This window comes from Oncorhynchus masou, chromosome 32 (genome assembly GCF_036934945.1).
Source record: "Oncorhynchus masou masou isolate Uvic2021 chromosome 32, UVic_Omas_1.1, whole genome shotgun sequence".
Lineage (NCBI taxonomy): Eukaryota > Metazoa > Chordata > Actinopteri > Salmoniformes > Salmonidae > Oncorhynchus > Oncorhynchus masou.
The window spans coordinates 19,338,497-19,352,795 of NC_088243.1; the positions used below are offsets into that span (position 1 = coordinate 19,338,497).

The 14,299-nt window shown below is 42.2% G+C and overlaps 1 protein-coding gene across 1 annotated transcript in view; it reads right to left on the reverse strand.

Moving 5' to 3' along the window:
• Positions 1–1,248: 1,248 nt before the first annotated feature.
• LOC135525669 (EH domain-containing protein 4-like) overlaps positions 1,249–14,299 on the reverse strand; it is a 46,644-nt gene continuing 33,593 nt past the window's right edge. The window contains exons 4-6 of the mRNA XM_064953431.1: positions 12,347–12,759; positions 10,449–10,613; positions 1,249–5,928 (exon numbers count right to left, since the gene is read on the reverse strand). Of these exons, the coding sequence (XP_064809503.1) occupies positions 5,371–5,928; positions 10,449–10,613; positions 12,347–12,759 (1,136 nt within the window). The 3' untranslated portion in view covers positions 1,249–5,370. The remainder of the gene's footprint in view (positions 5,929–10,448; positions 10,614–12,346; positions 12,760–14,299) is intronic.

The following is a 14,299-nucleotide window of genomic DNA, read 5'->3' on the forward strand; positions in this document are numbered from 1 at the left end:
ATTTTTGTAAATTAAAATAACATAAATACAGAAATACAGCGTAGACATAGTTCATGTTATAAATGACTATTGTAGCTGGAAACGGCAGATTATATTTAATGGAATATTTACACACAGTTGAAATCGCAAGTTTATATACACTTAGGTTGGAGTCATTAAAACTCATTTTTCAACCACTCCACAAATTTCTTGTTAACAAACTATAGTTTTGGCAAGTCAGTTAGGACATCTACTTTGTGCATGACACAAGTAATTTTCCCAACAATTGTTTACAGACAGATTATTTCACTTATAACCTACTGTATCACAATTCCAGTAGGTCAGAATTTTACATACACTAAATTGACTGTGCCTTAAACAGCTTGGAAAAGCTTCTGATAAGCTAATTGACATCATGTGAGTCAATTGAAGGTGTACCTGTGGATGGATTTCAAAGCCTACCTCCAAAAGTAGTGCCTCTTTGCTTGACATCATGGGAAAATCAAATGAAATCAGCCAAGACCTCAGAAAAAAATTGTAAACCTCCACAAGTCTGGTTCATACTTGGGAGCAATTTCCAAACGCTTGAAGGTAACATGTTCATCTGTACAAACAATAGTACACAAGTTTAAACACCATGGGACCACGCAGCCTTCATGCAGCTCAGGAAGGAGACGTGTTCTGTCTCCTAGAGATGAATGTACTTGGGTGCGAAAAGTGCAAATCAATCCCAGAACAGCAGCAAAGGACCTTGTGAAGATGCTGGAGGAAACAGGTACAAAAGTATCTATGTCCACGGTAAAACGAGTCCTATATCAACATAACCTGAAAGGCACTCAGCAAGGAAGAAGCCACTTCTCCAAAACCGCCATAAAAAAAGCCAGACCACGGTTTGCAACTGCACATGGGGACAAATATTCTACTTTTTGGAGAAATGTCCTCTGGTCTGATGAAACAAAAATAGAACTGTTCGGACCATAATGACCATCATTATGTTTGGAGGAAAAAGGGGGAGGCTTGCAAGCCGAAGAACACCATCCCAACCGTGAAGCACGGGGGTGGCAGAATCATGTTGTGGGGGTGCTTTGCTGCAGCAGGGACTGGTGCACTTCACAAAATAGATGGCATCATGAGAAACAAAAATTATGTGGATATATTGAAGCAACATTTCAAGACATCAGTCAGGAAGTTCAACCTTGGTCGCAAATGGATCTTCCTGTTAAGTATGCGTAACTGGCTGTAAGGGAGTCAGGCCCAGGAGAGCAGAAGTTGGGTAGCCAAAGGAGCCTTTTATTTCGGCGAACAAAACACACGGCACTAAAAACTCTAAAAATATGGGTTGACATAACCCAGCGCAAACCTGTCTAGCGTGCACATACACGAAACAGCAAACAATTCCACACACAGACATGGGGGGGGAACAGAGGGTTATATACACGTCTAATACTGAGGGAATTGAAACCAGGTGCGTAGGAAAACAAGACAAGACAAGAAAACAAGACAAGACAAGAAGTCGTGACACTTCCAAATGGACAATGACCCCAAACATACTTCCAAAGTTGTGGCAAAATGGCTTAAATACAACAAACTCAAGGTAAGTTAAACAATTTAAATGCAACACTACCAAATACTAATTGAGTGTATGTGAACTTCTGACCCACTGGGAATGTGATGAAATAAATATAAGCTGAAATAAATAATTCTCTCTACTATTATTCTGACAATTTCACATTCTTATAATAAAGTGGTGATCCTAACTGACCTAAGACAGGGAATTTAATTTGCAAATAAATTCATAAAAAATCATCCTACAATGTTATTTTCTGGATTTTTTACCCTAATTTTATCTGTCATAGTTGAAGTGTACCTATGATGAAAATTACAGGCCTCTCTCATCTTTTTAAGTGGGAGAACTTGCACAATTGGTGGCTGACTAAATATTTTTTTTGCCCCACTGTATATACACATTCCTTGAACGATACAAAGGAATCTATATAGTAGGATTCCTTACAAATGGTAATGTACAATGTTGAGGCTGTACATAAGTGGGAATATAATATAACCGTTTAGGTTTAGAACGATATGTCTCCTGCACAATTCATCATTATGATTGATGCAACACTTTATACAATGAGCAAAAAAAGCCTCCACCTCCCAAGAGAGGAAATTATATGCAATAACTATTAAATGTATTTATTTTTTTCACTTTAGACTGAATGTTGACAGGTAGGTATATACACTCAAGCACATTCCCCAAAAGCAACAGTGTTGTACGCACGGAGCACTTCTGTTCTGGGCAGTGTATAATGAAAACATAGGGTGGTGGCTGACTAATACGGAAATCTCTCTGACCCATGATCATCAAGCCACCTGGATGAAGTAAAATACAACAGGACTTATTGTTCAACTATTCAAATAACAATGTTACAAAAACACACTTCAAAATAAAATTGTAACTTTTACATTCAGATAATTGTTAAAGGTTTGAAATCATTTTTAAGAATTACATTTTTTCTATATCCAGTCTACAAGCTGGCAAGGTAAGAAGACACAGTGCAGCCTTTTTGACTATACGGACAGGGCACAATCATAAGCTTGTTGTGAGTATCATTTTCCTCAAGAAATACACTCCTGTCACAAGCACACAAACATAAAAAATATGTTTTGGTAACCCATATTTTTTTCTTAACAATTGCAGAAATTCTAGTATTGAAGCAACGGCAGTAATTTTGCAAAACCAGATTGTGCTCTCTGAAAAAAATTGTTTTTCCCAGTAGGTCAACTGGCCAAGACACTTCCATTGTCATTGACTGTTAAAACAAGAGGAGATGCACTCTAACCTTTGTCCAGTCTATCACATCAACCTCTCCCACCCATAAATCTTTCCAAGCACGTAATTGTTCAGGAACACACTTCCACATACTTTCTTCCTCTATAATTTGACTACATACTAAACATATTTAAGACAATTTTGAAATATATTTATTTTAAAATATTACTTTAAACATTTTGGCAGCATGGTACACACTGTTCCTGGATAAATATACAACTTAACTTTCACTTAACTTGAGTGCCGTGTCCATACTTTGAATAAATCCTTCATTGATTAAAATAAAAGCTTTGGACAAAGGTTAAAAATATGACTTGGCTCATAAACACTCAGTTGCCATGCATCTAAAAATATATCTGAGAAACTGATTCTTCAAATCTTTAAGAAAATGTGTTGGTATACCCGAAACTGCCAAGAATAGAAAAAAGAAAAAAAAATCAACTGAGGGACTCTGTATCACTTGATAAGACAGTTAACCAACCAACTTTTTAATAAAAAAAAGTAAGTCAAAAATATCAAGGCAAAAAAAAGCCTTTAATTCCAACATTAGTAGGATTACTGCATAATACTAGATCCTGGATCAATGTCTAACAGGAGGGGTCAAATCTGACAAAAAAAACAAGCATCCCAAAAGCCACACTAGCACACGACTTAGTATGCCAATACATCACACCATACTAGAGGTTGACCGATTAATCGGAATGGCCGATTAATTAGGGCCGATTTCAAGTTTTCATAACAATCGGAAATTGGTATTTTTGGACGTTTTTTTTTACACCTTTATTTAACTAGGCAAGTCAGTTAAGAACACATTCTTATTTTCAATGAGGGCCTAGGAACGGTGGGTTAACTGCCTTGTTCAGGGGCAGAATGACAGAATTTTACCTTGTCAGCTCTGGGATTCAATCTTGCAACCGTATGGTTAACTAGTCCAACGCTCTAACCACTTGCCTCTCATTGCACACCACGAGGAGCCTGCCTGTTAAGCGAATGCAGTAGAAGCCAAGGTAAGTTGCTAGCTAGACTTAAACTTATATTATAAAAAACAATCAATAAATCAATCATAATCACTAGTTAACTACACATGGTTGATGATATTACAAGTTTATCTAGCGTGTCCTGCATTGCATATAATCGATGCAACGCAGGGGGATGATTTAACAAAAGCGCATTTGCGAAAAAAGCACAATCATTGCACGACTGTACCGAACCATAAACACCAATGCCTTTCTTAAAATCAATACACAGAAGTATATATTTTTAAACCTGCATATTTAGCTAAACGAAATTCAGGTTAGCAGGCAATATTAACCAGGTGAAATTGTGTCACTTCTCTTGCGTTCATTGCACGCAGAGTCAGGGTATATGCAACAGTTTGGACCGCCTGGCTCATTGCGAAATAATTTGCCAGAATCTTACGTAATTATGACAAAACATTGAAGGTTGTACAATGTAACAAGAATATTTAGACTTAGGTATGCCACCAATTAGATAAAATACCGAACGGTTCCGTATTTCACTGAAAGAATAAACGTTTTGTTTTCGAAATTATAATTTCCGGATTCGACCATATTAATGACCAAAGGCTCGTATTTCTGTGTGTTATTATGTTAGAATTAAGTCTATGATTTGATATTTGATAGAGCAGTCTGACTGAGCAATGTAAGGCAGCAGCAGGCTCGTAAGCATTCATTCAAACAGCACTTTCGTGCGCTTTGCCAGCAGCTCTTCGCAAGCACAGCGCTGTTTATGACTTCAAGCCTATCAGCCAAATGGTGGTGTAACCGATGTGAAATGGCTAGCTAGTTAGCGGGGTGCGCGCTAATAGCGTTTCAAACATCACTCACTCTGAGACTTGGAGTAGTTATTCCGCTTGCTCTGCAAGGGCTGCGGCATTTGTGGAGCGATGGGTAACGCTGCTTCAAGTGTGGCTGTTGTCGATGTGTTCCTGGTTCGAGCCCAGGGAGGAGCGAGGAGAGGGACAGAAGCTATACTGTTACACTGGCAATACTAAAGTGCCTATAAGAGCATCCAATAGTCAAAGTTATATGAAATACAAATGGTATAGAGAGAAATAGTCCTATAAATACTATATTAACTACAACCTAAAACCTCTTACCTTGGAATATTGAAGTCTCATGTTAAAAGGAACCACCAACTTTCATATGTTCTCATGTTCTGTGCAAGGAACTCAAACGTTAGCTTTTTTACATGGCACATATTGTACTTTTACTTCTCCAACACTTTGTTTTTGCATTATTTAAACCAAATTGAACATGTTTCATTATTTATTTGAGGCTAAATTGATTTTTATTGATATATTATATTAAGTTAAAATAAGTGTTCATTCAGTATTGTTGTAATTGTCATTATTACAAATACATTTTTTTTAATCGGCTGATTAATCGTTATCGTCTTTTTTTGGTCGTCCAATAATCGGTATCGGCGTTGAAAAATCATAATCGGTCAACCTCTACACCATACTACATAGTGCACAAGTTTGGGCATTGGGACACAATAGAGTTGAAGTGTCCTCTCCATTGGTGTTTTTTGGCTTGTCTTTAGTTCTCGTCATGGTTGTAGAGGATGTCAGCGACCTCGTTCTTCCTGTGGGCGGGAGGCACCAGGTGGTGAGGTAGCTCGGTGGGCAGCTCGTACCCCTCCAGCTTCACCTTGATCAGGTGCTGCGCCAGGGCAAACTCCTCGTCATCCAGCATGCCGTCTTTATCACAGTCCGCCAGCTTCCAGATCTTCCCCAGGACTGTGTTGGGCAGACTGGAGTTCATCATTTCCTTCTTGGCATTGACTCCACTGATCTTTCCGTTGATGGGGTTCATGGAGTAGAAAATCTCATCGTACTTGTGTTTGTCACGGCTCACGATCCAGTCCTCGCAGTCAGACCCGGCGCTGATGCCTTCTCCGTAGCCCTGGCCGAAGGGACCGTCTTGGGAGCCCTCAAAGGCCCCACCGCTCACCATGGCGGGGGGTGCCATGCTCTCCTCGTCACGGATCATGGTCATCAGGCCGGAGATCTTGTTAGCCAACATCTTGTCCACAGACTCAATCAGCTTCATCTTCAGGGAGGGGAACTTGCTGAAGTCATAGTGCTGGAGCTGCTCCTGAAAAACAAAGACAGCAAGAAAGTTTAAGAAACAGGGATCAATGTCATTTGTAATCTAGTCCTGCTTCACAAAATAACACATTACAGTAAGACAGAGCTCTCCAACCCTGTTCCTGGAGAGCTACCCTCCTGTAGGGGTTCATTCCAAGCCGAGTTGTAACTAACCTGATTCAGCTTATCAACCAGCTTAATACAATCAGGTGTGCTATATTAGGGTTGGCGTGACAATAGCTCTCCAGCACAGTAGCTCTCCGGGAACAGGGTTTGAGAACCCCGCAGTAAGACAACGGCTTCCCATCTATGCAGACTACCCAATCACTTTTTATAGATACTGTTTACAGGCCGCCTGGGCCGTATACAGTGTTCCTCACTGAGTTCCCTGAATTTCTTTCGAACTTTGTAGTCATGGCAGATAGTATTCAAATTTTTGGTGACTTCAATACTCACATAGAGAAGTCTATAGACCCACTCCAAAATACTTTTGGAGCCATTGACTCAGTGGGTTTTATCCAACATGTCTCAGGACCTATGGATTGCCACAATCATAACCTGGATCTTATTTTGTCCTGTGGAATAGATATTTTGTATTTAAATGTTTTTCCTCATAACTCTGGACTATCGGATCATCATCTTTTTACGTTGGCAACAAATAATTTGCTCAGACTCCAAAAGCTGCACTATAAATTCTCAGACAACCAAAAGTTTCCTTGATGCTCTTCCAGGCTCCCTCTACCTACCCAAGGACATTGGGAGTACAAAAATCAGTTAACTACCTAACCAAGGATCTAAACATAACCTTTGTAATACACTAAATGCAATGACACCTCAAAAAAAAGAAGGAAGGTCTGACAAGGAACTAGCTCCCTGGTATACAGAAATTAACCAAGCACTGATGCAAGCTTCCAGAAAATTGTAACGGAAATGGTGCTCCACCAAAATGGAAGTCTTCCGACAAGCTTGGAAAGACAGTAACATGCAATATCGAAAAGCTCTCACTGATGTCTGATCAGCCTATTTTCCAACCTGATTGAGGAGAATAAAAACAATACAAAATTTATTTTTGATACTGTTGCAAAGTTAACTAAAACAAATAGCATTCCCCAAGTGAGGGTCAATCACCACATTCTTATCGGCAGACTCAACAGCCTTGGATTCTCAAATGATTGCCTCGCCTGGTTCACCAACTACTTCTCTGATAGAGTTTAGTGTGACAAATTGGAGGGCCTGTTGTCCGGACCTCTGGCAGCCTCTATTGGGGTGCCACAGGGTTCAATTCTCGGGCCGACTCTCTCCTCTGAATACATCAATGATGTCGCTTTTGCTGCTGGTGATTCTCTGATCCACCTCTACGCAGACGACACCTGTATACCTCTGGCCCTTCTTTGGACACTGTGTTAACTAACCTCCAGACGAGCTTCCATGCCATACAACTCTCTTTCCGTGGCCTCCAACTGCTCTTAAATGCAAGAAAAACGAAATGCATGCTCTTCAACCTCTTGCTGCCCACACCTGCCTGCCTGCCCGTCCACCATCACTACTCTGAACGGTTCTGACTTAGAATATGTGGACAACTACAAATACCGAGGTGTCTGGTTAGACTGTAAACTCGCCTTCCAGACTCACATTAAGCAGCTCCAATCCTAAATTAAAACTAGAATCGGCTTCCTATTTCGCAATAAAGCATCCTTCACTCATGCTGCCAAACATACCCTCGTAAAACTGACCATCCTACCAATCCTCGACTTTGGTGATGTCGTTTACAAAATAGCCCCCAACACTCTACTCAACAAATTGGATGCAGTCTATCACAGTGCCATCCGTTTTGTCACCAAATCCCCATATACTACCCACCACTGCGACCTGTGCGCTCTCGTTGGCTGGCCCTCACTTCATACTCATCGACAAACCCACCGTCCTCCAGGTCATCTACAAGTCTCTGCTAGGTAAAGCCCCGCCTTATCTCAGCTCACTGGTCACCATAGCAGGTATAGCTCACTGGTCACCCCCAAAGCAAATTCTTTCTTTGGCCGCCTTTCCTTCCAGTTCTCTGCTGCCAATGACTGGAACGAACTGCAAAAATCACTGAAGCTGGAGACTCATATCTCCCTCACTAGCTTTAAGCACAAGCTGTCAGAGCAGCTCACAGATCCCTGCACCTGTACATAGCCCATCCACCTACCTCATCCCCATACTATATTTATGTATTAATCTTGCTCCTTTGCACCCCAGGATCTCTTCTTGCACATTCATCTTCTGCACATCTACCATTCCAGTGTTTAATTGCTATATTGTAATTACTTCGCCACTATGGCCTATTTATTGCCTTACATTTCTTATCCTACCTCATTTGCACATACTGTATATATACTTTTTTCCTACTGTATTATTGACTGTATGTTTGTTTATTCCATGTGTAACTGTGTTGTATTTGTCAAACTGCTTTGCTTTATCTTGGCCAGGTCGCAGTTGGAAATGAGAACTTGTCCTCAACTAAATAAATAAAGGTGAAATAAAAATAAATTAAAAACTTTGGTTTATTCTACTTTTTATTTAAAAAAATATTAAATATTTTCTTACTTAAAAAAAACCTCTGCATTGTTGGTTAAGGGCCTGTCAAGTAAGAATTTGACAGAAATGCGCCGACTTGCATGTGACAAATAACATTTGATTTGATAATAATAAAGCCTAAAGTCACCATGCGCAATGCCAAGCGTAAGCTGGAGTGGTGTAAAGCTCACCGCCATTGGATTCTGGAGCAGTGGAAATGCGTTCTCTGAAGTGATGAATCACGCTTCACCATCTGGCAGTCCGACAGACGAATCTGGGTTTGGCGGATGCCAGGATAACACTACCTGCCCCAATGCATAGTGCCAATTGTAAAGTTAGGTGGAGGAGAAATAATGGTCTGGGGCAGTTTTTCATGGTTTGCGTTAGGCCGCTTAGATCCAGTGAAGTGAAATGTTAATACGACAGCATACAATGACATTCTAGATAATTCTGTGCTTCCATTCTGTGGCAACAGTTTAGGGAAGGCCCTTTCCTGTTTCAGCATGACAATGCCCCCGTGCAGAAATCGAGGTCCATACAGAAATAGTTTGTTGAGATCGGTGTGGAAGAACTTGACTAGCCTGCCCAGAGCCCTGACATCAACCCCATCGAACACCTTTGGAATGAATTGGAACGCCGACTGCGAGCCTGGCCTAATCGCCCAACACCAGTGCCCGACCTCACGAATGCTCTTGTGGCTTGTATTTGCAAGTCCCCGCAGCAGTATTTCAACATCTAGTGGAAAGCCTTCCGAGAAGAGTGGAGGCCATTATAGCAGCAAATCTGAACTAACTCCATATTAATTACCATGATTTTGGAATGAGATGTTCGACGAGCAGGTGTCAACATACTTGTGGTCATGTAGTATATATTGATCCTGACTGACTTGGGTGGCCATGAGCTGTCCATTGTCGTTTATATGAGGAAACTTCTTGGCCACATCTGTAAAGCAGGGATTAGGCTTTCCCTGATATGACTCCATTATTGTGGTGTCTAATGGACCCTACAGTCATATCAGGGCTAGGATTAGGGTGGGATGACCAAAGGATATGTAACGGTTACATTGGCTTAACGTCTCAAGTCTCGGCGGTGCTGTGTTGAACATTTTGTTAAGTAAACACCCATGACTAAAAAGCAGAGAAATTTGAGACTATGGCAGGTGGCCCCTCTCCTCTACACACAATAACAGGACAGGGAATTACAGTCCTCCTCAGGGACCAGTACACACTACACTGATCAATGGTGGAGCATTCTCTCAAGACAATGTCTCACAACCAGCTGCACTGTTCTCACTTCAAGTGCTGTGGTGATTCTCTATGTTCAACGAGTTGAGCTTTTCCCTTCCTAATCCAAAGCCAGGCTCAGTCTGCCTCTGACGCCTGGCTCGCTCTACTCTCTGTAGCTGACAGAAAACAGCTGCTTTCACACAGAGCTGGGGAGGTCCCAGAGGTGTGGCCGTCTCTCGCTTTCAACTGGATGGCAACGTCCAGCAGTGCTAAACGATGCCCAATGATGAAGTTTTGATGAACTGTTGATGTTTGAGATCTGCACCCTCCATCTGCCCCTTTACTTGTATCTGCAAGTACTGTTTCACTACTCATGTTGAGGTATGCAAGATGACTGAAATGACTATGGGTACATATGGTTTTTGATAATACTCTGCATTTCAGATGAGCCACTGAGTTGCAACTAGATAAAAATCTATGATGTTTTTATTTAACTCGGCAAGTCAGTTAAGAACAAATTCTTATTTTAAATGACGGCCTAGGAATAGTGAGTTAACTGCTTTCAGGGGCAGAACGACAGATTTTTACCTTGTCAGCTCAGGGATTTGATCTTGCAACCTGCCTAGTGTCCCAAATGGCACCCTATTCTTTTTTGTGTCAAAGGTAGTGCAGGGGAATAGGGTGCCATTTGGGAAGTAACCATATGAATTATTCTGAATTTGGGGGGCATGGTAACCCAGCGGACCTGCATCTTGACGACATTGGGAAAGTCTCCAGGGGAGATGTGGTGCTCTCTCTGCAGTATGGTGTAGATCTCAGGAAGTCTCATGATCAGTTCCTCTTTCTTCTTCTCCTTCCCAAACAACGACGGCATCTCTTTCTTCAGGTAGCTGATGATGTAGGCATGCACCTATGGGAGAGATGTAGAGAGAGAGAGAGTATTAGTATGGTCAAGCCTGAGCCACTTGTCTATTTATGTAATTTCCAGATTTCAGCTTTCCACATATTCAAATAAGGTTCTATTACACTGTATGTATGAGGTCATGCTGCTTTTGATACAACTTTTGTCTACATCTTTGTGGTATTCTTCCTTCTACATGCTTGATATTTTCATCTGGTTTCATAATAATAATAATAATGATTTGGTGGGTGATTACATTTGTCCTATTTCACACATCTACAAGTGTGTATACGCATGTGTGAATTGGAAATGCGTTTTTCACATGTCTAAACTCCCCCGGAGACACCCTCAGAGAATGGGGTCACGGCCAGGGACAGCCATTATCAACGATGAGACTTGTACAGTGTATTTGTGAACTGAAATTGTATAAGGGGAAATGATAAGGTGGGTTAAAACAGAATACATCAGATAGAAGCTGATTGCATTAATTCACCAGGTTCCTTCAACCTCCAAGCATTGTTGGACCCGCAGGGTTATCAATATGTTCCTCATGTTTGCAAGTGCGACTCCACCTTGTAAATGTCCTTGCCAGGGGGAACATTCAACAACACCGGTGTTTACACAATCATTTCCTCAATAAAGTAGGTTTGGGAGGAAGTTCGCTCCTGGGGATAAAGTAAGGTTGTGCCTTTTAGTTTCCAGAGAATATGAGAATGTTTATTCCTCTTGGAAGCAGGCAGGCATTGTGGGATGGGCAAAGAGACGGACGGACAGAGACAGACAGGGTTGGCGTGAACACTATGGTGCTGGAGGCTGGAGTGCCAGTGCTTACAAGCAGGCAGGCAGGAAGAGGTTCAGAGGGTGGGTAAATATGGGCCTCGGTTTTTTTCAGGACTTCATACATTCCTCTCTGACCAGGGGTGGGGGGTGACCGAGACCGGCAGGGCCAACCTGGAGTGCTTTACTACCTCACATGGTTTCACACACTCTCAGCATAGCAGGAAGTAATGTGGAGAGCTGCTGGATTTCTGTTTGTCTGGCCAGTTGGAAAATATTGCGGAAGAGATAAGGGTACACTCTGAGGAATGGCCCTCCTCTGTTCTGGATAAATTGCTTTGTGTGCTGCAGGGAGACTTAAGTACCAGTCTGAATGGAAATACTGTAAACCAGGGATCCCAGAGGAAGTGTTCATGTTGCACAACAGGCCAAGAACAACACAGGTGTAAGACCACATGGTCAGACTTAAAGTTGTAGTCCGGGATCTTAAGCACACTTAAGTGCCGATACAATATGTATAGCGATTCTCACGATTCTATATTTATTGCAATTTGATACTGCGGTTCTACTGCGATTTGATGTTCCAAACATATTGCACACTATGTCTCCTGAAGAGAGATGAGATTGCATTGTAAAATTAGTTTTGATCAGTCATGGAAATGATTGGTGCTGAAAACATGTTGGCTCACTAATTAAAAAGATAGAGAACAAGGATGAAACATTTTTGCAAAGGTTCCGTACAGCCGACTAGCGCCAGCTGAGCAAAAAATGTAAAATATTTTCAAATCGAGTCAAAGTATATATAATATTGTCCAAAACAATATTGAGATATGTAACTGTATAATCCCCCCCCCAATCACTAATAGAGACATGGGTCTTATTAGGACTATTGGCCTCCAGGGACAGCACAAGAATGGGCAGGGCAGAGTAGGTACTGGGGGAGTACAGTTACAGTAACACCTTACCTTAGCAAGTCGAGCTCGTTTGATGAGGTCATTGAGTTTGCGTAAGGCAGCGTTCCGGGGCAGGCCCTGGATGTCCTTGAAGAGGTCCTGGGCCTCTGCCTCAAAGAGCCTCCGGTTCTCCGTGTTCTGCAGGGGCTTGGCCCAGAATGAGCCCAGGTAGACCCTCACCACCTCGGGTGTGTTGATGACTTTCCCAAGGGACCACATCAGAGCTCCGTAGACCCTCATCAGCTGCTGGCTGTCCACCTGGTCTGCCTTGTTCAGCACCACACGGATCTTGTCATCCTGGCCACGGAAAGCCTTGATGGCCTCAGAGAACTCGTCTGAGATGTCCAATTTGTGGGCGTCGAAGAGCAGGATGATGCGGTCCACCCGCTCTCCGAACCATCGCAGCACCTCAGAGAAATCATAGCCTGTTGAGCGGGAAAAACAAACAATATTACAATCATGACACTCAGCCAACATTGAAGTAGTATCATTGTTGTATTAACAACAATTACCGATATTCATCTGTTCCACTATTGTTTGTAGTCTTTTGTCTAACAGAACATTTGATTTACAATCTATTAGAGTGCAATGATTTCCTGGACTTGAAAAGAAATATCCAAACAAATATCAGTCACAAATCAAACACCAGATGTTTATATGTCCTCTAACTAAGCGTGCTACAGTGGCCCAAGGGTGAAAGAACTATCTAAAAGTCACCACTAGTGTATATACAACAGCCAACCAGCATCTTTGAAAATGACTAAACTATGGGCATCCTGAAACAAAATGAGTGTTTACCTAATAGAATGAGTGTTTACCCAATAGAATGAACCTACTTGTAGACAAAATACACACCAAGGTACACATACACTAGCCTACAGATACAGGTTAAATCATGTGCACGTGGCAGCTGTGGCACTCCTTAAAAAATATATATGTTTTGGCTCATTGACAAGTACCGGTATTTTAGAAGGTCTCCCTTCAAAGAGGTTCTATTGGGTTCAGGTCTGGAGACTGGCTAGGCCACTCCAGCACCTTGAGATGCTTCTTATGGAGCCATTCCTTAGTTGCCCTGGCTGTGTGTTTCGGGTCGTTGTCATGCTGGAAGACCCAGCCACGACCCATCTTCAATGCTCTTACTGAGGGAAGGAGGTTGTTGGCAATGATCTTGCGATACATGGCCCAATCTATCCTCCCCTCAATACGGTGCACTCGTCCTGTCCCCTTTGCAGAAAAGCATCCCCAAAGAATGATGTTTCCACCTCCATGCTTCACGGCTGGGATGGTGTTCTTGGGGTTGTACTCATCCTTCTTCTTCCTCCAAACACGACGAGTGGAGTTTAGACGAAAAAGCAATATTTTTGTCTCATCAGACCACATGACCTTCTCCCATTCTCCCTCTGGATCGTCCAGATGGTCTTTGGCAAACTTCAGACGGGCCTGGACATGCTCTGGCTTGAGCAGGGGGACCTTGCGTGTGCTGCAGGATTTTAATCCATGACGGCGTAGTGTGTTCCTAATGGTTTTCTTTGAGACTGTGGTCCCAGCTCTCTTCAGGTCCTTGACCAGGTCCTGCCATGTAGTTCTGGGCTGATCCCTCACCTTCCTCATGATCATTGATGCCCCACGAGGTGAGATCTTGCATGGAGCCCCAGACCGAGGGTGATTGACCGTAATCTTGAACTTCTTCCATTTTCTAATAATTGCGGCAACTGTTGTTGCCTTCTCACCAAGCTGCTTGCCTATTGTCCTGTAGCCCATCCCAGCCTTGTGCAGGTCTACAATTTTAACTCTGATGTCCTTACACAGCTCTCTGGTCTTGGCCATTGTGGAGAGGTTGAAGTCTGTTTGATTGAGTGTGTGGACAGGTGTCCTTTATACAGGTAACGAGTTCAAACAGGAGCAGATAATACAGGTAATGAGTGGAGAACAGGAGGGCTTCTTAAAGAAAAACTAACAGGTCTG